Source organism: Oncorhynchus clarkii, chromosome 3 (genome assembly GCF_045791955.1).
Source record: "Oncorhynchus clarkii lewisi isolate Uvic-CL-2024 chromosome 3, UVic_Ocla_1.0, whole genome shotgun sequence".
NCBI lineage: Eukaryota > Metazoa > Chordata > Actinopteri > Salmoniformes > Salmonidae > Oncorhynchus > Oncorhynchus clarkii.
Window position 1 is genome coordinate 67,630,445 of NC_092149.1, and position 24,893 is coordinate 67,655,337.

General features: G+C 43.5%; 1 protein-coding gene across 13 annotated transcripts in view; it reads right to left on the bottom strand.

Annotated features, from left to right (window-relative positions):
* The window catches only part of LOC139402040 (leucine-rich repeat and calponin homology domain-containing protein 1-like), a 119,721-nt gene that overhangs the window by 20,617 nt on the left and 74,211 nt on the right, over window positions 1-24,893 (bottom strand). For all 13 annotated transcript variants that reach the window (XM_071146161.1, XM_071146184.1, XM_071146169.1 and 10 more), the window contains exons 5-13: window positions 17,962-18,098; window positions 17,410-17,540; window positions 16,418-16,505; window positions 15,681-15,786; window positions 12,427-12,545; window positions 8,366-8,433; window positions 7,649-7,729; window positions 1,001-1,078; window positions 784-817 (exon numbers count right to left, since the gene is read on the bottom strand). In XM_071146161.1, the coding sequence (XP_071002262.1) occupies window positions 784-817; window positions 1,001-1,078; window positions 7,649-7,729; window positions 8,366-8,433; window positions 12,427-12,545; window positions 15,681-15,786; window positions 16,418-16,505; window positions 17,410-17,540; window positions 17,962-18,098 (842 nt within the window). The remainder of the gene's footprint in view (window positions 1-783; window positions 818-1,000; window positions 1,079-7,648; window positions 7,730-8,365; window positions 8,434-12,426; window positions 12,546-15,680; window positions 15,787-16,417; window positions 16,506-17,409; window positions 17,541-17,961; window positions 18,099-24,893) is intronic.

The window sequence follows — 24,893 nt, forward strand, 5'->3', positions numbered from 1 at the left end:
CGGGACCGTTGAGTGCTGAAGCACGTAGCGCGTAAAAATTGTCTGTCCTAGGTTGCAACACTCATTACCGAAGATCCAATCTGCCTCTGGAAGTTAAGGGAAATCTTAACACTGCATCATACAATTACATTCTAGATGATTCTGTGCTTCCAACTTTGTGGCAACAGGAAGGCCCTTTCCTGTTTCAGCATGACAATGCCCCCTATTCACAAAGTGAGGTCCATACATAAATGGTTTTGTCGAGATCGGTGTGGAAGAACTTGACTGGCCTGCACAGAGCCCTGACCTCAACCCCATTGAACAGGTTTGGGGGATGAATTGGAATCCCGACTGCGAGCCAGGCTTAATTGCCCAACATCAGTGCCCGACTTTGGAATAAGATGTTCGACAAGCAGGTGTCCACATACTTTTGGTCATGTAGTGTACATCTACCACAGCAATTCAAGCTTTACTTCACCACAGCTCAAATATGTTATACTACAAACAAGTCATCTTAAGAATAGTCAAATACCAACGAGCAGCAGAGCTATATTACAGTAGACAGGAAATTACATCAGAGGAGGAGGAAGGGCAGGACTGCTTGCTCAGGGAGGGAAACTAAAACACACACTAAACCCAGGAGAGTGGTCTTAGTCTAACACAGATGCTACTAGTTTGACACAGCCACACACACCCCTTCACTGCACATACAGATAATACACATGCTCACACAATGGTCATAGTCAGAGTTCATGCAATATTGGTGCTCGTAGGTATGTGATTCTTATAGGAAAGAGGTCTCACCTTGGGTGTGGTTTGTCCTTCACTGCCTTGGCCACTGTAGTGAGAGAAGAGAGTGTGAGTAAGACACACACACACACACACACACACACACACACACACACACACACACACACACACACACACACACACACACACACACACACACACACACACACACACACACACACACACACACACACACACACACACACACACACACACACACACACACACTTACTTGAGAGTGTCCTCCACCATGACCATCTCAACAGGGTAGAGCTGAATTCCAGACAGGTCCTCCGTTTCCATGTTCACTCTGAGAGCAGAGAGAGAGAAAGAGAGGCGTCAAGCAACTACACAGATCTCCACAAGTTTTACCGCTCAATGCCCAATGAGTCTATTTCACCTCCACTGAGACAGCCCCAGAGTTATCCAGTCCCTGTACTGAACTAGATAGATATTCACAGTACCAAGGAAGACAGTCAAATGTGCCATTTCTGCTACCATATACATGCTAGAGAGCAGGAGGGAGCAGCATGCAGTACAGTGTGTGTGCCAATGACTGGGCTCTGAAAGAATTAGACAAATACGGAACAGTAGCTACAAAGACAACATTCTGATATGGCCAAGTGGGACATTTCAATAACAACATTGACCTGAAATATGATTAGATGACACATGGTGGACAATATATTTTACAGACTGAGCATTGGGCTGTGTATGGGAGATTTTGACTGCCTCTATGGGCATATGATAATGAGCCATCTGTTGGGTTGGGGGATGTACTTGTTCTTGTCATAAATGTAACCTCTGACTCAGTAGGGATAACGGTACTCCAAAGTTTTCAATGCAATGTTCCAACGGTACTTCATGTTGAAGACAATAAATTATGATGATAATCATTTCTAGGGGTGTCCCGGTGACTTTATTACCGCCACACCAGCAGTCACGAGTCACCCCCACAGTCCCTGTGACTGTTGGTCACGGTAATCCCATCCAAAACTGCACAATGGAGCTGATAGGTAGCCTACCAAACTAGCTAACGGCAGTTGCAATTTATTAAGCAGTCGCAACTTGTTTTTTTATGGTGCACAAGACACCTGTCTGATTCCCACCTGTCTCAGTGGACTAATACATTGTGGCGGCCACAGGGATGGCACAGTCCATCACTCTAATACATGCGATACTGAAATTGTATACAGTTATATGATGTAAAAATAATGGTGCAACTCCAATAAATCTACACTGAACAAAAATATCAACGTAACATGTAAAGTGTTGGTTCCATGTTTCATGAGCTGAAAAAAAAAAAAGCAGAAATGTTCCACACGCACAAAAAGCTAACTTCTCTCAAATGTTTTGCATAAATTTGTTTACATCCCTGTTAGCGAGCATTTCTCCTTTGCCAATATAATCCATCCACCTGTCTGGTGTGGCATATCAATAGGATGGCATGACCGCAGGAATGTCCACCAGAGCTGTTGCCAGAGAATTTAATGTTAATTTCTCTACCATAAGCCGCCTCCAACGACTTTTTAGAGAATTTGGCAGTAGGTCTACCCGGCCTCACAACCACAGACCACGCCAGCCCAGGACCTCCACATCCAGCTTATTCACATACGGGATCGTCTGAGTTTCTGTCTGTAATAAAGCCCCTTTGTGAGGAAAAATAATAATTCTGATTGGCTTGGCCTGACTCCCCAGTGGGTGGGCCTATGCCCTCCAAGGCCCACCCATGGCTACACCCCTGCCCAGTCATATGAAAACACATAGATTAGGGCACGATTCCTTTTATGATCTGTAACTCTTTAAAATCTTTGAAATTGTTGCATGTTGCATTTATATATTTGGTCAGTATAATATTATTTTATAATAAATGTGCTTTCTCCCATGTTGGATACGGTCGTTGTCCACGGTTCAGTGTGCAGTAGAATTGGTGCGTTCCCTATGTTTTTACGTGCATAATAGTAAAAAGTTAACCAGCATGTTTGGATTGAGAACAATTCGGCAGATGCAGCAGCAGAGATGAGGAAACACCCTTGCCTTAGCCTAATTGTCTAAGAAAATTGAGGAGACAGAAAACCCCAACTTAATTAGGTCTATAATTAATAGCGTAACTTTTAAATGTGCCTGGCTTTAAAAATCATCCATATACACTGCTCAAAAATATAAAGGGAACACTTAAACAAAACAATGTAACTCCAAGTCAATCACACTTCTGTGAAATCAAACTGTCCACTTAGGAAGCAACACTGATTGACAATCAATTTCACATGCTGTTGTGCAAATGGTATAGACAACAGGTGGAAATTATAGGCAATTAGCAAGACACCCCCAATAAAGGAGTGGTTCTACAGGTGGTGACCACAGACCACTTCTCAGTTCCTATGCTTCCTGGCTGATGTTTTGGTCACTTGAATGCTGGCGGTGCTTTCACTCTAGTGGTAGCATGAGACGGAGTCTACAACCCACACAAGTGGCTCAGGTAGTGCAGCTCATCCAGGATGGCACATCAATGCAAGCTGTGGCAAGAAGGTTTGCTGTGTCTGTCAGCGTAGTGTCCAGAGCATGGAGGCGCTACCAGGAGACAGGCCAGTACATCGGGAGACGTGGAGGAGGCCGTAGGAGGGCAACAACCCAGCAGCAGGACCGCTACCTCCGCCTTTGTGCAAGGAGGAGCAGGAGGAGCACTGCCAGAGCCCTGCAAAATGACCTCCAGCAGGCCACAAATGTGCATGTGTCTGCTCAAACGGTCAGAAACAGACTCCACGAGGGTGGTATGAGGGCCCGACGTCCACAGGTGGGGGTTGTGCTTACAGCCCAACACCGTGCAGGACGTTTGGCATTTGCCAGAGAACACCAAGTTGGCAGATGCTTTAGTCCAGGTCTTGGAGGAGATCCCTCAGGAGACCATCCGCCACCTCATCAGGAGCATGCCCAGGCATTGCAGGGAGGTCATACAGGCACGTGGAGGCCACACACACTACTGAGCCTCATTTTGACTTGTTTTAAGGACATACATCAAAGTTGGATCAGCCTGTAGTGTGGTTTTCCACTTTAATTTTGAGTGTGACTCCAAATCCAGACCTCCATGGGTTGATAAATTTGATTTCCATTGATAATTTTTGTGTGATTTTGTTGTCAGCACATTCAACTATGTAAAGAAAAAAGTATTTAATAAGAATATTTCATTCATTCAGATCTAGGATGTGTTATTTTAGTGTTCCCTTTATTTTTTGAGCAGTGTATATATCTACAGAAATAAGACAGATCTGACTTCGGTTGCATGTTTGAGTGTTTGTTTAATAGCCTACTGAGCACCAAGCCTCATGCAACGGCAAAATGTAGAAAAAAGCTATTTCACAGATTGACGTTTTTAAGCTTTGCCATCTTTTTGTTTTATTTTTTAAACAGACGGGTATTACTTATAATTTCTTTAGTGTTTACACTGTTCCAAACAGGCAGAAAAATAATATCATAATCTAACACCACCTGTTTGTCACACATAATATGCAAGCAGCTCTCGCTGCTATACCCTCCTTTTTCTTGATCTCCTTATTGTTACAATTATTATTATGATCATCATTATAATAATAAGTAATGTTGTTTTCATGAGAATGCTTTTTATAGTATCTTTGTATAACCACCACCTAGCTGTAGGCCTAAGAGCATGTCCTGTTTAATCTTAATACCATAACTTACTTAGGCCTATATTTCAATATATAGGCTACTGTATCAATCAATCATTCATTTGTTCATGCCATCGCACAGCATACGAGACATGCAATCAAGCATTTTAGTTTTAAAAAATGAACAAAAGGAGCTGCCTAAACAATAAATAAACCACAATTCCCAAATGCATGCAACTGTTTTTAGTCTGCTATAATAAAGGCTTTATAGATTATACTTTTTTCCCGTTAGAACAGCCTCTCTGGTACACATATTTAGTGTTGTCTAAACTGTTCCAAATGGCCAGAAACAAAATACTATTGTAATCTAACAGCAACATAACTCACAACACTTACTGCTATACCCTCCTTTATCTTGATCTCCAGTAGTTTCTACAACTAAGTAAAATGTATTCCATAGATCTGACTTCACCTTTCCCTCCTGAGCAACCAGTAAACATTCACCCATTTCAAGTTGCTTTCACGTCCTCCACATCCATTTTGCTGTCGACATTACTGTGCTTGGAGTTAGTTATAACCAATTTATTGATGTGATTATGATAGGCTATAGGTCAGGCCCTAATGGTCACATGTATGCAACTATTAAATATTTCACGTAAAGAGAGCAAGGGTTGAGTGAACAGGGATTGTATTTCATAAACAAATTAGGGATTTGAGTAACAGAACTTGTCAGTCAGAAACAAGTAAGAAACTAAATGGCTACACTGGCTTCCTGTTAAGGCTAGGGCTGATTTCAAGGTTTTACTGCTAACCTACAAAGCATTACATGGACTTGCTCCTACCAATCACTTCGATTTGGTCCTGCCGTAGATACCTACACGTACGCTACGGGTCACAAGACGCAGGCCTCCTTATTGTCCCTAGAATTTATAAGCAAACAGCTGGAGGCAGGGCTTTCTCCTTCCATGTGAGAGAGATGCAGATTTTGTCTCAACCTTTAAGTCTTTATTGAAGACTCATCTCTTCAGTAGGTCCTATGATTGAGTGTAGTCTGGCCCAGGGGTGCGAAGGTGAACGGCAAGGCGAACTGCCCTTGCCGTCTCTGCCTGGCCGGCTCCCCTCTCTCCGCTGAGATTCTCTGCATCTGACCCCATTACGGGAGCTTAATCCCTGACTTACGAGTGCTCTTCCATGCCATACCTAGGAGGGGTGCGACACTTGACGGACGTGATCTTCCTGTCTGGATTTGCTCCCCTCCGGGCTTGGGCGGTGGAGGGGATCTTTGTGGGCTATGCTCAGCCTTGTCTCAGGGTAGTAAGTTGGTGGTCTGTTGATATCCCTCTAGTGGTGTGGGGGCTGTGCTTTAGCAAAGTGGGTGGGGTTATAGCCTGGCTGATAGAACCTATCCGGGGGTATTGTCGGACAGGGCCAGTGTCCACCGCCCCCCGTCTCAGCCTCGACTATCCATTTTTATTGAACCTTTATTTAACTAGGCTAGTCAGTTAAGAACACATTCTTATTTTACAACGATGGCCTACCACGGCCAAACCCTCACCTAACCCGGACAACACTGGGCCAATTGTGCGCCTACCTATGGGACTCCCGATCAAGGCCGGTTGTGATAGAGCCCGGGATCGAACCCGGGTCTGTAGTGACACCTCTACCACTGAGAGGTAGACCGCTGTGCCACTCGAGAGCCTGCATCTATGCTGCAATAGTCTATGTGCCGGGAGGCAGTCGGTTATATCTGGTGTAATTCTCCTGTCTTATCTGGTGTCCTGTGTGAATTTAAGTATGCTCCCTCTAATTATGGTCTTAATGGTCGTGTACTCTTATAATCTCCACCCGGCACAGCCAGAAGAGGACTGGCCACCCTTAGAGCCTGGTTCCTCTCTAGGTTCCTTCCTAGGTTCCTGCCTTTCTAGGGAGTTTTTCTTAGCCACCATGCTTCTACATCTACATTGCTTGCAGTTTGGGGTTTATGCTGGGTTTCTGTATAAGCACTTGACGTGACGTCTGCTGATGTAAAAAGGGCTTTAAAAATACATTTGATTGATGTTGAAGCTTCAGCACGGACAGCGCAATAAACACTTGGTGTGCTGTGGTGCCTTTTCTCTGCAGTGAGGAAGAGAGTGAGACAACATGCGCCAGGTCACATAGGCACTTGCTGTCATTTTTTTTTTTTACACTGTGACCATTGGCTCTTTCTTGAGTCATTTGTGAGTCTTAATTATTTAATCAAATAGTGTGCTTAAAGCATCAGACAAGCTCAGTGCATATGTAGTTGATTTTATTCAAACATATAGGGTGTGTCTATATATATATGGAAAGATATGTTTAGATGGAAGTTAGAGGTCCTGTTCCGAAATAGACACGGAAAAGTCCAGAACCCAAGATGCATAAATACATTTTTAAAACCTGTTCCGAAAGAACAACCAGAACCATCCCCTTATGGACCCGGTCTGATCCGAGTGAGAGAAGCAGCAGAAAAGCCCATTGTTTTGCTACTATTTTAAACCGGAGCCATGGAGAAAAGGTAGAGAGGGAGAGGCACAGAGCAAGCAGCTCTAGGCTATAGGGAGTGGAGGCCGTACAGTGTGTGTGTGTGTGAATGTGTGTGTAAGACACCGGAGCAGGCACAGAGGGAGAGACCGCAACCGCTGTTAACTCCCACTAGACTAATTTCTTGCTAGTTATTTATCATCCCATCCGATTACATAGTACCTGTCTTGACTGCATCAAATCAAGAGGATTTAGCTAACTAGGCTAACCATAATGTTACTGCGCTTCTCACCGTCCTACAGTTAGCCTACACATAACAACTCCATTCGGATTGCAGCCTAAATTGCAGTTTACCTGTAGGCTTTAGGTCTTTCTCATTTCAGTTTTAATTCTGCCATTTTAATTCCATCTTCCATTGATTAGATATACCCTAACTTGCTTGCTATACAAGATGAGCAGCAATATAATTGTCTCTCTCTGGAAGCGCAAGGATCAGAGGGCATGCCTTTTTTTGCTAATTTTTCCATATGATCAATATAGAGCCGCGTCATGCAGCCCATATGTTTAGACTTCTAAGACATTCCCAAGTTTATAAGCCTATCACAATAAATAACAGTTGTATTGTGATAGTGTAGGCTACTGCATATTACATGGATTTTTCTAACTTAAACAAATCTAAAGGCGTGCATCAACAGCTTGTATGCACGTACGCCTGGAGGTGCTAAACATGTTTATGTTAACATAATGGTGCCCACCTGTTAGGGTCTTGTAGTAGCTCCACAGCCTCCTTCAGCTGGTTGATCATGGCAATGTGTGTTCCTTCTGTGACCTTTGACCTATGGGCCGGGAAACAGGAAGTGAGTCATCTTGTTTACAATTCAGAACCACGTTTCACCAAGACATAATATTTTTGGAAGATGACAACATTCACATGAAGAATATTTTAAATGCTAACCTAATGTTGCCCTGGTATAGATATCAAAGGCACAACCAAAATACATCATGTGGTTTGTAGCAGAACACACATAGCTTTGCTGTGGCAAGAAAATAGTATGGTGATGGCCTGTTTAAATAAAGAGCATTTTTCCAAGCCTCTTTTTGGGCCACATTCGACAGCGTGGGTCTATCTAAGAAAACAGCGACCACAGTATAGAAGAGCCAAGAACAACTTGGGAGGAGCACAGCTTCTTAAAAAACACCAAAGACCTTTCTACATTGGTCTAGGGTAAAGAGCTGACAGTGTACATCAATCAATGTGAATACAGATGGACAAAGAGTACTACTGCCTATGGATGCATAAACCTTATACTGTAGTCCAGAGAGAGAAAGCAAGAGAGAAAGAGAGAGAGAGAAAGGACAGAAACAGACCAACACAGAGACACACCCACTACAGTGAACAGAGAGAGGGATGTAAAAAGGAGAGAACTGGATGGATGACGAGATGAAAGACGGATGGATGGAGGGATACTCACGTCTGTTCAGAGGCCCAGTGTGTTTCTTCTTCTATCCTGAGGGGCTCGTCGTAGTCTGCCGCCCGTCCCTGCACGAGCAGGAATACACACACACAGAGTTACACACACGCGACATCAGCTGCAGTCAGGTCATATGATCCAGAGGACCAGCCAGCGATTGGTTGCGGTTCAACATTACCGTCACTAGACTTTTTCATAGTGAGTGAGAGAGTGAATAAGCAGGCCAGTATGCCACCCCTCACACTCCCCCTCCCTTGTTCAAAGATCTGCTGACACAATCCACATGGGGTTGAAGATGAGACCACCCTATCAATTCAATTCATGGGCTCTATTGGCATGGGAAACATGTTTATATTGCCAAAGCAAGTGAAATAGATAAACAATAGTGGAATAGTGTCATTAAGTTTCAAATGTCATTATGGCTATGTACAGTGTTTATACCTCGCTGTCACACGCCCATGGGACAGCAGGGGAGGGAGGTGAGCGAGATAGAGAATAAAAGACGGAGAATAGTGGGAATAGTAATCAAGAGTTCCAGGAGTTTTTCCTGACCCTAATCTGAAGATATCAACCATACTGGCCTATTGAGATGACTGAGATATCATCCATACTGGCCTATTGAGATTAGAGGTCGACCGATTAATTAGGGCCGATTTCAAGTTTTCATAACAATCGGAAATTGGTATTTTTGGGCGCCGATTTAAAAAAAAAAAAAAAAATATATATATATATATATATATATATATATATATATATATATATATATATATATATATATATATATATATATATATATATAATACCTTTATTTAACTAGGCAAGTCAGTTAAGAACACATTCTTATTTTCAATGACGGCCTAGGAACGGTGGGTTAACTGCCTCGTTCAGGGGCAGAACGACAGATTTTCACCTTGTCAGCTCAGGGGATCCAATCTTGCAACCTTACAGTTAACTAGTCCAATGCAATAACGACCTGCCTCTCTCCTTGCATTCCACAAGGAGACTGTTACACGAATGCAGGTAGCCAAGGTAAGTTGCTAGCTAGCATTAAACTTATCTTATAAAAAAACAAATCAATCATAATCACTAGTTACATGGTTGATGATATTACTAGATATTATCTAGCGTGTCCTGCTATAATCTGACTGAGCATACAAGTATCTAAGTATCTGACTGAGCGGTGGTAGGCAGAAGCAGGCTCGTAAACATTCATTCAAACAGCACTTTCGTGCGTTTTGCCAGCAGCTCTTCGTTGTGTCAAGCATTGAGCTGTTTATGACTTCAAGCCTATCAACTCCCGAGATGAGGCTGGTGTAACCGAAGTGAAATGGCTAGCTAGTTAGCGCGCGATAATAGCGTTTCAAACATCACTCGCTCTGAGCCTTCTAGTAGTTGTTCCCCTTGCTCTGCATGGGTAACGCTGCTTTGATGGTGGCTGTTGTTGTTGTGTTGCTGGTTCGAGCCCAGGGAGGAGTGAGGAGAGGGACGGAAGCTATACTGTTACACTGGCAATACTAAAGTGCCTATAAGAACATCTAATAGTCAAAGGTTAATGAAATACAAATGGTATAGAGGGAAATAGTCCTATTATTCCTATAATAACTACAACCTAAAACTTCTTACCTGGGAATATTGAAGACTCATGTTAAAAGGAACCACCTGCTTTCATATGTTCTCATGTTCTGAGCAAGGAACTGAAACGTTAGCTTTCTTACATAGCACATATTGCACTTTTACTTTCTTCTCCAACACTTTGTTTTTGCATTATTTAAACCAAATTGAACATGTTTCATTATTTACTTGAGGCTAAATAGATTTTATTTATGTATTATATTAAGTTAAAATAAGTGTTCATTCAGTATTGTTGTAATTATCATTATTACAAATAAATAAATAAATAAATAAATAAATACAAATCGTCCGATTAATCGGTATCGGCGTTGAAAAATCATAATCGGTCGACCTAAAATTGAGATGACTGAGATATCATCCATACTGGCCTATTGAGATGACTGAGATATCATCCATACTGGCCTATTGAGATGACTGAGATATCATCCATACTGGCCTATTGAGATGACTGAGATATCATCCATACTGGCCTATTGAGATGACTGGGATATCATCCATACTGGCCTATTGAGATGACTGAGATATCATCCATACTGGCCTATTGAGATGACTGGGATATCATCCATACTGGCCTATTGAGATGACTGAGATATCATCCATACTGGCCTATTGAGATGACTGAGATATCATCCATACTGGCCTATTGAGATGACTGGGATATCATCCATACTGGCCTATTGAGATGACTGAGATATCAATATATCATGATCTAAATTGCAATCTAAATGATTACTGAAGATTCATATTCCATCCATATGCATTAACGTTACAGTATCATTAAGGGCCATTAATCAAGCCTACCGGCCACCCAAAGGTCTTCACCAAGAGTTGATGGATAAAAGTGTGATCGGTTAAACAGTACTGGGGTCATAGAGAACGAATGTAATATACAGTGGGGTAAAAAAGTATTTAGTCAGCCACCAATTGTGCAAGTTCTCCCACTTAAAAAGATGAGAGGCCTGTAATTTTGTCATAGGTACACTTCAACTATGACAGACAAAATGAGAAGAAAAAAATCCAGAAAATCACATTGTAGCATTTTTTATGAATTTTTTTGCAAATTATGGTGGAAAATAAGTATTTGGTCACCTACAAACAAGCAAGATTTCTGGCTCTCACAGACCTGTAACTTCTTCTTAAAGAGGCTCCACTGTCCTCCACTCGTTACCTGTATTAATGGCACCTGTTTGAACTTGTTATCAGTATAAAAGACACCTGTCCACAACCTCAAACAGTCACACTCCAAACTCCACTATGGCCAAGACCAAAGAGCTGTCAAAGGACACCAGAAACAAAATTGTAGACCTGCACCAGGCTGGGAAGACTGAATCTGCAATAGGTAAGCAGCTTGGTTTGAAGAAATCAACTGTGGGAGCAATTATTAGGAAATGGAAGACATACAAGACCACTGATAATCTCCCTCGATCTGGGGCTCCACGCAAGATCTCACCCCGTGGGGTCAAAATGATCACAAGAACGGTGAGCAAAAATCCCAGAACCACAGTAACAAAGCCTACCATCAGCAAGGGCATTGAAGATGAAACGTGGCTGGGTCTTTCAGCATGACAATGATCCCAAACACACCACCCGGGCAACGAAGGAGTTGCTTCGTAAGAAGCATTTCAAGGTCCTGGAGTGGCCTAGCCAGTCTCCAGATCAACCCCATAGAAAATCTTTGGAGGGAGTTGAAAGTCCGTGTTGCCCAGCAACAGCCCCAAAACATCACTGCTCTAGAGGAGATCTGCATGGAGGAATGGGCCAAAATACCAGCAATATTGTGTGAAAACCTTGTGAAGACTTACAGAAAACATTTGACCTCTGTCATTGCCAACAAAGGGTATATAACAAAGTATTGAGATAAACTTTTGTTATTGACCAAATACTTATTTTCCACCATAATTTGCAAATAAATTCATTAAAAATCCTACAATGTGATTTTCTGGATTTTTTCCCCACATTTTGTCTGTCATAGTGTACCTGAAGTGTGCCTATGATGAAAATTACAGGCCTCTCTCATCTTTTTAAGTGGGAGAACTTGCACAATTGGTGGCTGACTAAATACTTTTTTGCCCCACTGTACATGAGACTGGAAGTCTGAACACATCAGCTCCACTTTTCATTCTGTTAAAAACACCAATCCTTTCATTATTTACAGCACGGCCATTTCCCCATGGGTCTTTGACAATACAGACAGCCTTAATGATGCACATTATCATCCTTAGTAATAGCTCCAGAGTCCGTCTAGACATCTAGCTCATAATGGATGATGCTGAGACCCAGGTAGAAAAAGTTGACCCAAAATCACCTATTAGAGGAATAGTTCACACCAAATGTCAAAATGTATGAATTCAACAAGTTGCTCACCTAATTAACTTTAAACCAAATCTTTCAGGGAGTGAGTGAGTGCGAGAGAGAGAGAATGGCCTTGCCTTGATGTAGCTGACAAAGCAGTTGCTGAGAGCAGAAGAGTCTCTGTAGCCAAACTGTTCCTTCAGGGCCTCAGTGGGGCTCTCCTCTATCAGTCGCACCCCGTCCCCATGGGGGTCCGCTACAGGGGGCAGAGATCGAGGTCAGAGATCAATGGAAAGAATGTCACAGTTCAAAGGCTGTACTGTATGGAGACACTGTCCCTTATATATATATATATATATAGGTTGAGAATATAGTGTTTATGAGATTTGGGTTGATAGTGAAACAACATTACACTCCCCTCCGTATGTATTTGGACAATGATTTTTTTTATTTTATGTGTCAGCATTGGAATGTACAGAAGGTGACAGTACAGTATTTGAGGGTATTTTCATGCATATCTGTTTAACCATTCATAAATCTCTTTAAAAAAAAATAAACAATGCATGAGAAGACTTTGCCTTTGTTCGTTAATTAAGGTGTCCAGAGTGAATACGTGGTCTGTGAAGGGTGAATATGTGGTCTGTGGTACGGAAATTTGGTAAAAAGCCAATTTGACATTGCTCAGTACATTGTTTTCGCTGAGGAAATGTATGAGTCTGCTGTTAAGGCAAAGCTCACTCTCTCGCATCCATCCGAGCTCTGCTAATATAACAGCCCAGATAGTCTGAGGCAGCTGTATTGTCCTCTCTGCTACATTTTTCCACAGGATGGATGAGTCCACCATGTTGCATTTTTCCAATAAATTAGAGGGCTTAGTGACTAAAAGGTGACGGCCCTCATCTCATCTGAGTCAGTCTGATCAAGCCTGCCATTTAACACAAACTCAGCAAAAAAAAGAAATGTCTTCACTGTCAACTACGTTTATTTTCAGCAAACTTAACATGTGTAAATATTTGTATGAACATAACAAGATTCAACAACAGACATAAACTGAACAAGTTCCACAGACATGTGACTAACAGAAATGGAATAATGTGTCCACCAGCTGCATTAAGTACTGCAGTGTATCTCCTCCTCATGGACTGCACCAGATTTGCCAGTTCTTGCTGTGAGATGTTATCCCACTCTTCCACCAAGGCATCTGCAAGTTCCAGGACATTTCTGGGGGCAATGGTAGGGCCATCCCCCTCCGAGGGCTAGGGCCATCCCCCTCCGAGGGCTAGGGCCATCCCCCTCCGAGGCCTAGGGCCATCCCCCTCCGAGGCCTAGGGCCATCCCCCTCCGAGGCCTAGGGCCATCCCCCTCCGAGGCCTAGGGCCATCACCCTCCGAGGCCTAGGGCCATCACCCTCCGAGGCCTAGGGCCATCACCCTCCGAGGCCTAGGGCCATCACCCTCCGAGGCCTAGTGAAGATCTGGGCTCTTCGCTGGGCATGGCAGAACACTGACATTCCTGTCTTGCAAGAAATCACGCAGAGAACGAGTAATATGGCTGGTGGCATTGTCATGCTGGAGGGTCATGTCAGGATGAGCCTGCAGGAAGTGTACCACATGAGGGAGGAGGATGTCTTCCCTGGAACGTACAGCGTTGAGATTGCCTGCGATGACAACAAGCTAGGTCCGATGATGCTTTGACACACTGCCCCAAGACCATGACTGACCCTCTACCTCCAAATCCATCCCGCTCCAGAGTACAGGCCTCGGTGTAATGCTCATTCCTTCGACGATAAACGCAAATCCGACCATCACCCCTGGTGAGACAAAACTGCGACTCGTTAGTGAAGAGCACTTTTTGCCAGTCCTGTCTGGTCCAGCGACGGTGGGTTTTTGCCCATAGGCGACGTTGTTGCCGGTGATGTCTGGTGTGGACCTGCCTTTTACAACAGGCCTATAAGCCCTCAGTCCAGCCTCCCTCAGCCTATTGAGGACAGTCTGAGCATTGATGGAGGGATTGTGCGTTCCTGGTGTAACTCGGGTAGTTGTTGTTGCCATACTGTACCTGTCCAACAGGTGTGATGTTCGGGTGTACAGATCCTGTGCAGGTGTTGTTACACGTGGTCTGCAACGGCGAGGACGATCAGCTGTCCGTCCTGTCTCCCTGTAGCACTGTCTTAGGCGTCTCACAGTACAGACATTGCAATTTATTTCCCTGACCACATCTGCAGTCCTCATGCCTCCTTGCAGCATGCCTAAGGCATGTTCACGCAGATGAGCACGGACCCTGGGCATCTATCTTTTTGTATTTTTCAGTCAGTGGAAAGGCCTCATTAGTGTCCTACGTTTTCATAACTGTGACCTTAATTGCCTACCGCCTATAAGCTGTTAGTACCTTAACGACCGTTCCACAGGTGCATGTTCATTAATTGTTTATGGTTCTTTGAACAAGCATGGGAAACTGTGTTTAAACCCTTTACAATGAAGATCTGTGAAGTTATTTGGATTTGAACTAATTATCTTTGAAAGACAGGGTCCTGAAAAAAGGACATTTCTTTTTTTGCTGAGTTTACATGTCACACATACACTTCATTAGTACTGTTACACTCTCACACCACCTTCACTTTCAACACCATTCCCACCCAGTCTGAGGACCGCCAGCCTATCAGTGACCCCCTCCCAGACTACTCCCTGTGTGTGCCGACATAGCCTTCCTGGTGTATATCTTTACTTCCTGTCCCCACCTCTCTCACACACACACACACACACACACACACACACACACACACACACACACACACACACACACACACACACACACACACACACACACACACACACACACACACACACACACACACACACACACACACACACACACACACACACACACACACACACACACACACACACACACACACACACACACACACACACACACACACACACAGAGAGAGAGAGAGTTTAGCCAGGGTCAACACTGCCCCAGAGCTCCCTCCATCTTTCTCAAAAACAACAATCTGGGAAAAACTCCCACTGAGCCACATAGAGACACCATGAAGGCTCCGGAAACATCTCTTTTATCCCACGTCCTCTCTTTAGAGCAACAGAAAGTGACAATGTTTATATTCTGTTTCCTCTTGTGGCAGATAGGGGCGTAACATAAACCAGAGGCCTCTACAGTGTCTATCTGGGCAGTGTTACTGTGTTATCCTAATCTGAGGATGTAACACACAGCCCTGCTGGCTGTTCTCTTCTCCCATTCAGGAGGGCTGGTATCGGGGATGGGTGGCTACTCATTGACAGGGTCGGTGGGTGGAGTGGGGTGGAGATATCCTTACTGAGAGTGTCAGAGACGTGTGGCGTTGTAGGTGTGTGTGTGTGTGTATGTGTGTTACCTGTGAGAGCGCTGATGTGTTCGCTGGAGTCGTCTTTGCTTAGCCCCTCCTCCTCTGTGATGTGGGACATGGGGACATTGAGACTCAAGCTGTCCTCGTCGGAGGGCTGAAACAACCACACAGCTCAGTTACCAAAAACATTAGCAAACATTTCTGTTACCAACAGAAATCTAAGCACTTCAGCTGGTACAACTGGTACAGTATTTCAGTCAGAATCAGCCAAATGTTTCAGCTGCCAAAAAACAACCAGATATTTTGTCAAATGCATCATTCCAGAGAACTGTCGTATCATACCTGACAATATCTTCTTCACACTTCACACTCGATCTGATCAGCACAAAATACACTGAGGTCATGGATGAATGTGTACCGGTAGAAAAGTAAGAAAGAACAAAAAAGAAAAAAAGGAAACTCCCCAAAAAAGAAAGGGAAGAAGACCAAGAAAAGAAAGACCGAAAGATAGCCTGCTACCCTCAGGCGGTGGCTATGTGCTCAGCCGGCACAGTACAGCCTAGAACAGCTCTGAAGAAATGGTGACTATTCAACATCACTAGGTAGATGTGCTATTTCTTGCATAATATTATTATATACATTTCCAAACTTTCTGAAGTCATGGCGCAGAAAATGAAGGGAACGTTCAATGGCAATGTATAATGTCGGACACCTACGGTGTAATCAATGCAAATGTTACACACAAATGCATGTGGGTGTGCGCACACAACAAACACAAATTCTACCTCGGTGGCAGACAGTCTCTTGTCCCCGTTGTCACTGCCAACTCCTGAGTCAGTGTCCTGTTTCTTATTCTGGTCAATGTCCTCCGTGCTGAGAGGAGAGGGGTGAGAGGATTATGGGACGGCCAGGGTCAGGAGGTAAAGACGCACACGGAGGAGGAAAGAGGAGAGAAACTGACAGAGCAGAGTCTAATCGCTCCGATCACAGTGGAGAAGCACGGCTCTGTCACACTCTCTTTCTCTCGCTCCGTCTCTCACACACATGGAAGCTAGGTTTAAGGGAAGTTATCCACGGAACAGTCTCCAGACAACTGAACCGAGATTCTCTCTCTCGCTCTCTCACACACACCTTGTCGTTTCTAGGCCACCTACATTTGCATCCCAAGGAAGCATGTTCACTGATCAGAGTGAAGCATATGGCATTCTGTCCTTATCTTCATTCACATAAACACGTTAGATCCAATTCTGGCCTCACACCGACTTAATCATTATTACCATTCAATATATAAACTTTATGAGAATCCATGTGAATACAGTTCTACTAAAGCATTGGGCCAGGGTGTTGGATCCTTCTACTATGGCTCTATGGCTGAATTATAAATAGCTCTGCTGTTCTTTTCCTCCACTGCCAGGAGTGTGTGTGTGTGAGTGGGATGTGAGTGTGAGTGTCTAAGCTCTCCAGGACAAAAGGAACATTTGTCCTGCCCACGCTTTGCAGTGGGGAGGGTTATAGGGGTGGGGGTGGACATTACAGGGCACATTACAGAACATAACATCCTCCCTCCCTGTAAAACACTTCACTCTCATACACACTGTGAGAGGAAGGCTCAGCAGCAGCACTATAACAACAGGTAGAAATGGAGAATCTGGCAACACTCCGTGGTAAATAAATCAGAGGTTGCCAATACTGGCCCTAGAGAGCCAAAGTGTGTGCAGGCTTTTGTACCAGCCCAGTACTAACAGTTGCCTCCACTAGGGTTGCCATAGCAACTCACCTGCCAGTGGTGGGGCGTGATAGGCTGAGGCGCTCCATGACAGGCAGGTAGAGAGAGTCAGGCATCTTGTCACTCCGACACGCCTCGATGCTCAGGTACTTAAATACGTGAACTTTTCCCTTTATGCAGATCTAGAAAACAGATGATGATAGAAAAGTAGAAGGTACACAAATAATTCCACTATATGGAAAGCTAAAACAAAATAAACAGTGACATGGTCAATAGAATGCTCTATGATGAATGCTACTACATTCCATTGCAGCGTATGTCATGCCAAGCTGTGGAGAAAGCAATAGCCCCATGCAGACCCAGACTAGGGACGGACATTTGAAATATTTTCACTATTCAAATAATATGACATTTTTTCAGATATCCGGATATTTGAAATACATTGCGTTTTTTGTGAACATTATGTGCTCAGACAAAGCCTTTTCATTGTTAAAATAGGGCTATATATTTGTACTTTTATGAATAGGCCTACTTGCAAGTAATCGAATACTAACGTCCGTTCGGATATTTGATTATCTGTGCCCATCCCTAACCCAGACTGACCTGTGCAGGTGGGCTCTGTAGGGGGTTGTTCTCCAGCTGTAGTGACTGGAGCTGGGACATTTTCCTGTAGCATACTGGGATGGTGGACACCTTGTTACAGGAGAAATCAAACTTCACCAGGGGAAGCTCCGCCAAGTCTGAGGGCGAACACACAATTCCTAGAGTTAGAGGAATACTTGTGTGTGTGTGCGTGTGTGTGTGTGTGTGTGTGTCAACAGCTCTGGGACTCCAGTGGTCTCCTGAGGGTCATCGTTGCCAGGGGGCGACATGGAGCTCCATCCACCTATCAGGTGAGAGCTTACAGCCCTGTCCGTCATCCTGAGGAAGAGGGAATGTCCACAAGAACAACATCTACAAAACCCACATCAACAACTCAGTATAAACACCCAGACAACCTCTGAGCAACATCCACAGAATCCAGAGTGTGTGGGTTGACAAGGTCATGACTAGGATCATCAGACATAACTTTCCCCTCTAGAAACCCCCACAGCCCAGCAGGAGCAGTTATGATACTTCAAGGGTCCCTCAATGCCAAAGTTCCACTAACATGGACCATGCCAAAATGTAAAAATAAACTGGAGGAACGCATCTTAGGCACTAACCTCGGCACAAACCACTATGGCCCTGTCCATGTGGGAGGAGAGACATGGCTAGGGAACAGAAGAAAACCACAGACAGAGAGGCTGACTATCACAACATTGGAAAATACTGATCAAATAAATAGCAGCTATTAGGCTGGGTGTTACTGGGCGTTGTCGTATCATATGTATTTAAATGAGCAACATTGGATAAAGTAGTCCTGGAATCAGACAGAGAGAAGACAGACAGTGAAAGATCAATGACAGAGAGAGAAATATGGTAAATATATTAACAGCCCAGCCAGCACATTTGGTTCCTTGGAAGTTGTGGAAACGTACGTTTTTGGTTTCGTTTTGGTTCTGGGAACAAAGCTAAGAACGAAAGTGAAAATTTCACCTGTAAATATTTAGGTTGAAGGCAGTTTCTGAGAACGTTTTAATACGTTTCCCTAACATTTTCCTGGGAGGTTTTATTAATGTTCTGAGAACAGTAATTATAGGTTATTGGAAGGTAATTAAATAACACTGAGAAAATGTTTCAGTAAGACTTTTTATAACATCGTTAGCTTAGTTTGGGTTAAATGTTTTGAACTCCAAGCACAGAAATTCTGAGAAAATGACTCTAAATAGAACAATGAGGAAACCTGTAAAAAGCAAAAGTACTGAAATTCCCACAGAAGAACGTTGTTTCTTAAAGTTCTCTGAACATTCTGAGAACATGACTTTAAATAGAACCATGAGGAAACCTTATGCTGAAGTACAGAAATTCTCAGCTAAGAAACATATGGTTCTCAGAACGTTATGAGCTAGCTGAGTATCCTGCACCATTCCCATAAGTTTGTGGGAGGGTTGTATGCAAAATAATCACAGGACAAGCAAGCTCTCAAAGCTCTAACACATGCTTCTCAGAACGTTACGTGCTAGCTAGGAGAGAAAGAATAACAGACAGAGCTAGAGAGTCTCAGAGTTTCTGTGCCAGCAACACAATCCTCAAAAGGTCGAAATTCAAGCGAAACAATGACAACTATATCTCTCTGACAACCTTTTATAATTAGGATCGCTGAGATGAAAGATAAATATTGGCTTGGAGGACATGAGGGTGAGCTCAAAATAAAAAAAATTTAACCAACCAGTATTCTACTTTTCTTAATTAGCTGAAATGAGAACGTCTGTCACATCCTCTTCCTTCAAGGTCACCCCTTAAAATAACTTATGAGGGACTTCTACTATCATTCAGTCTAAAAAGGGAGACATCTCATTCTGAATAGTACAGTAAATCAATTCCATTTCCCAAGCTTTCAAGAACTTTACCAACATTTTCTACAACAGGATTTCAACCTCCAGACAATATTTTCAGAATCTATATCACCTACTGCATTTCCTATTCCCAAAATTGGGTACACACAATGCCCCTCAGGGGTACCCCAAATAAAAATGTGATTCACATTATTTTACATTTGTGGCTTTTTCAAGAATCTCAAATATAAAATACATTTTGATTTGTTTAACAGTTTTTTGGTTACTACATGATTCCATATGTGTTATTTCATAGTGTTGATGTCTTCACTATTATTTTACAATGTAGAAAATAGTGAAAAATAAAGAAAAACCCTTGAATGAGTAGGTGTTTTGACCGGTAGCGTATGTGAGAGAGGATTCTCGACCCTCACTAGTATGAAAACGAAACACAGGCACAGACTGTGTGTGGGAAATTACTTAAGACTGAGACTCTCTCCAACATAACCCAACATTTCAGAGTTATATGCATCCTTTCAAGCACACCCTTCTCATTAACCAGTGGTGAGTAATTCACAATTTCGATGAACAAATAAGGTTTTAATAAATATTTTTTCATTTACCCGCCAAATTTCATGTTTCCAATTGGTAGTTACAGTCTTGTCTCATCGCTGCAACTTCCGTACGAACTCGGGAGAGGCGAAGGTCGAGAGCTGTGCGTTCTCCGAAACCCAACCCAACCAAGCCACACTGCTTCTTGAGACAATGCCCACTTATCCCGGAAGCCAGCCGCACCAACGTGTCAGAGGAAACACCGTATACCTGGCGACAGTGTCAGCCTGCACTGCGCCCGGCCCGCCACAGGAGTCACCAATGCGCGATGGGACAAGGACATCCCTGCCGGCCAAACCCTCCCCTAATCCGGACGACGCTGGGCCATGGGTGCGCCACCCCATGGGTCTCCCGGTCGCGGCCAGCTGCGACAGAGCCTGGACTCGAACCCAGAATCTCTAGCGGCACAGCTAGCACTGCCTTAGACCACTGCACGACTCGGGAGGCCCCAAATAAGGTTTTATATGTAAGATGGCTAAATAAAGAGCAAAATAATTGATTATTATTATGTGCCCTGGTCCTATAAGAGCTCTTTGTCACTTCCCACGAGCCCGTTGTGACAAAAACTTACACTCGTTCTTATGTTTAATAAATGTATCGTACAGTGTGTATGTGTGTGTGGCAGGCTTAGAATGATGGCAAAAAACAACATTTGAGAGTACGCTGACCCTGGTGTTAGAGGGGTTATAGAGCTGGAGGTTGAATGAAGGGGTACGGGACAATAAAAAGTTTGGCAACCACTGACCTACTGAATCAGTAACCATAGGAATTTCCAAAAACCAACAAAGAAACACTTTCCTTCAGCAAACCTCTAAGGCAAGATGACTAAAATACTTCAGTGCCTTGGTGGTCCAGTAAGGGGGTCTCAACAAAAATACATTTGAGGAGGGACGCCCCGAAAGTTCAACGACCATTCATCTAAAACCCGATTTCCCAACATCCCCTCCTCCCCAGGGCTCTCGTCCAATCCACTATCTCCTCTCCTGTCCTCCACTAACAGAGTCGAGCCTCCTGGCCAGATTAAGGCTCATCAATCAAACCCAGAGAGGATGGAGCATCTGCAGCGGGATCATAAAGCACTTTCTGTAAATCTGCAAGAGACATGCACACGAGGAAAATATGTAGTAAGACTGGTCGGAAAAATACTCTCGTCCATCATTCAGACAACGAGAGACTCTGACAGATGGTGGGTGGCGTCTCTTGGACAGAGAGCTGTCCTGTCACAGATGTCTTTTACTCTACTCAAACCACAAAGACCACTGCTAAAATACCCCTAGGCCCTAAGACATACCAGGAGACTGGATCATAGACATCATATATCTGTCTGAGACAGACATACACTGAACAAAAATATAAAAAAGGCAACATGTAAAAGTGTTGGTCCCATGATTAATGAGTTGAAATAAAACATTCCCGAAATGTTCCATATGCACAAAAACCTTATTGCTCTCAAATTTTGCGCAGACATTTGTTTACATCCCTCTTAGTGAGCTTTTCTCCATTGCCAAGATAATCCATCCATCTGACAGGTGTGGCATATCAAGATGCTCATTAAACAGCATGATCATTACACACACGCACCATGTGCTGGGTACAATAAAAGGTCACTCTAAAACAGGGGTGGGCAATTCCAGTCCTCGAGGGCCTGATTGATGTCACAGTTTTTCCCCAGCCTCAGCTAACACACCTGACTAGAATAAACACCTAATCATGATCTTCAGTTTAGAATGCAATTTGATTAAATCAGCTGTGTTTGCTAGGGATGGAGAAAAAGTGTGTGACACCAATCAGGCCCTCGAGGACTGGAGTTGCCCCCCCCTGCTCTAAAATGTTAAGTTGTCACAGAACACAATGCCACAGACATTCCAAGTTGAGGGAGTGTGCAATTGGCATGCTAACTGCAGGAATGTCCACCAGATATGTTGCCAGAGAATTTAATGTTAATTTCTCTACCATAAACTGCCTCCAATGTCATTTTAGAGAATTTGGCAGTACGTCCAACCTGTCGCAGCAGACGACGTGTAACCATGCCAGCCCAGGACCTTCAAATCCGTCTTCTTCACCTGCGGGATCGTCTGAGACAAGCCACCTGGACAGCTGATGAAACGATGGGTTTGCACAACAGAATAATTTCTGAACAAACTGTCAGAGTCTCAGGGAAGCTCATCTGTGTGCTCGTCGTCCTTACTAGGGTATTGACCTACTGCAGTTTGGCGTCGTAACCGACTTCAGTGGGCAAATGCTCACCTTCGGTGGCCACTGACACGCTGGAGAAGTGTGCTCTTCATAGATGAATCCCTGTTTCAACTGTACCGGACAGTTTGGGCGTTGTGTGGGCGAGCAGTTAGCTGGTGTCATCGTTGTGACCAGAGTGCTCTACGGTGGTGGTGGGGTTATGGTATGGGTAGGCATAAGCTACAGACAACAAACACAATTACATTTTATCACTCGCAATTTGAAAGCACAAAGATACAGTGACAAGATCCTGAAGCTCATTGTTGTGCCATTCATCCGCCGCCATCATGTCATGTTTCAGCATGATAATGCACGGCCCCTTTACACAATCTGTACACAATTCCTGGAAGTTGAAAATGTCCCAGTTTTTGCATGGCCTGCATACTCACCAGACATGTCACCCATTGAGCATGTTTAGGATGCTCTGGATTGACGTGTATGACAGCGTGTTCCAGTTCCCGCCAATATCCACCAACTTTGCACAGCCATTGAAGAGGAGTGGGACAACATTCCACAGGCCACAATTAACAGCCTGATCAACTCTTTGAGAAGGAGATGTGTCGCGCTGCATGAGGCAAATGGTGGTCACACCAGATACTGACTGATTTTATGATCCACGCCTCTACTTTTTTTTAAAGGTATCTGTGACCAACAGAGGCATATCTGTATTCCAAGTCATGTGAAATCCACAATTTAGGGCCTAATCGAATTATCTGAATTGACTGATCTCCTTATATGAACTGTAACTCAGTCAAATCTTTGAAATTGTTGCATTTTGTGTTTATAATTTTGTTCAGTGGGTCTGTGATTTGGCTGGGCTCAGATATCAGTTACTTGGAATATAGTTCAGAATATATAAACACATTCAGCAGGGCTGTGACCAATGTTCCCTCAAACCTTTTGGGGCACTGAGAAAATGTTTGGTCTTGTGAGCAGAAACTTGGTCATTGTGAGAATTTTGCTTACAGTGAAACACTGAGGCTGTATCCTTAGTTTTAGATAGTAGCCGATAGGCTATTGTGGCAATTTGAGTATAACGTAGTTCTACCAACAAAACAAAACGGAGCAAATCCCATAACATTATTATATGTAAATAGCTTTTGATTTCTATGATTATAGTCTACAGTAGCCTCTACAGGCCTACATTGCATGATACTTTTTTACATTATGAAGGGCTTCACATTAATTCATGATGTTTTACTTGGTCTGTGACACCATAGGCCAAATATGTTTTAGGTTATGTTCATTTGTATTGTGTTGTAGGATGCAAAAAAACACTTACAATAAATTATCATTACCATACAGAGAATTAGACAATGTAGCCTACCCCTCTGCCGATTGGCTTATTTGCACAGTCAAGCCCGTCTAAAAATACAACACTGCCCCTTTATGACATAAGCTTTTTACCTGACTGGCTTTTCAAAGACAACTTGAAATGTAGCCTACACGTTTTGTGCTCTTGTAGGAAGCAGTAACACCCCATTGCTGAACTATACTTATCTATAACTGGGCTAATAACTCGCCAACTAGCAAAGAATATCAACAAATGTGCACACGTGCGGATCAAATCTGAAAAACCCATTCCCTCCCGGGTGATTGAAAGACTGATCGTGGGCTACCCAGCCAATAGAATTCTACTCCTACAAGAAAATCAAAGACTCAATCTTGCAAAGTTAGATTTGTTTTTGGTTTGTTGCATTGAAAAGTTGCTGATATAATGTTGAGTCGATCACAGAAAAAACGTTGACCTATATTTTTATTTTACCTTTATTTAACTAGGCAAGTCAGTTAAGAACAAATTCTTATTTTCAATAACGGTCTAGGAACAGTGGGTTAACTGGCTGTTCAGGGGCAGAACGACCATTATTCTTCCTCCACCAAACTTTACAGTCGACACTATGCATTGGGGCAGGTAGCTTTCTCCTGGCATCCGCCAAACCCACATTCATCCGTTGGACTGCCAGATGGTGAAGAGTGATTCATCACTCCAGAGAATGCGTTTCCACTGCTCCAGAGTCCGATGGCGGCGAGCTTAACACCAATCCAGCAGACTCTTGGCATCAGCCCCTTTAATGAAGTTCCCGACTAACAGTTTTTGTGCTGACGTTGCTTCCAGAGGCAGTTTGGAACTTGCAAACTTGCTCCAGAGCGCTCACAACCTCAGACTGGGGCGAAAGGTTCACCTTCCAACAGCACAACGACCCTAAGTACACAGCCAAGACAAAGCAGAAGTGGCTTCGGAACAAGTCTCTGAATGTCCTTGAGTGGCCC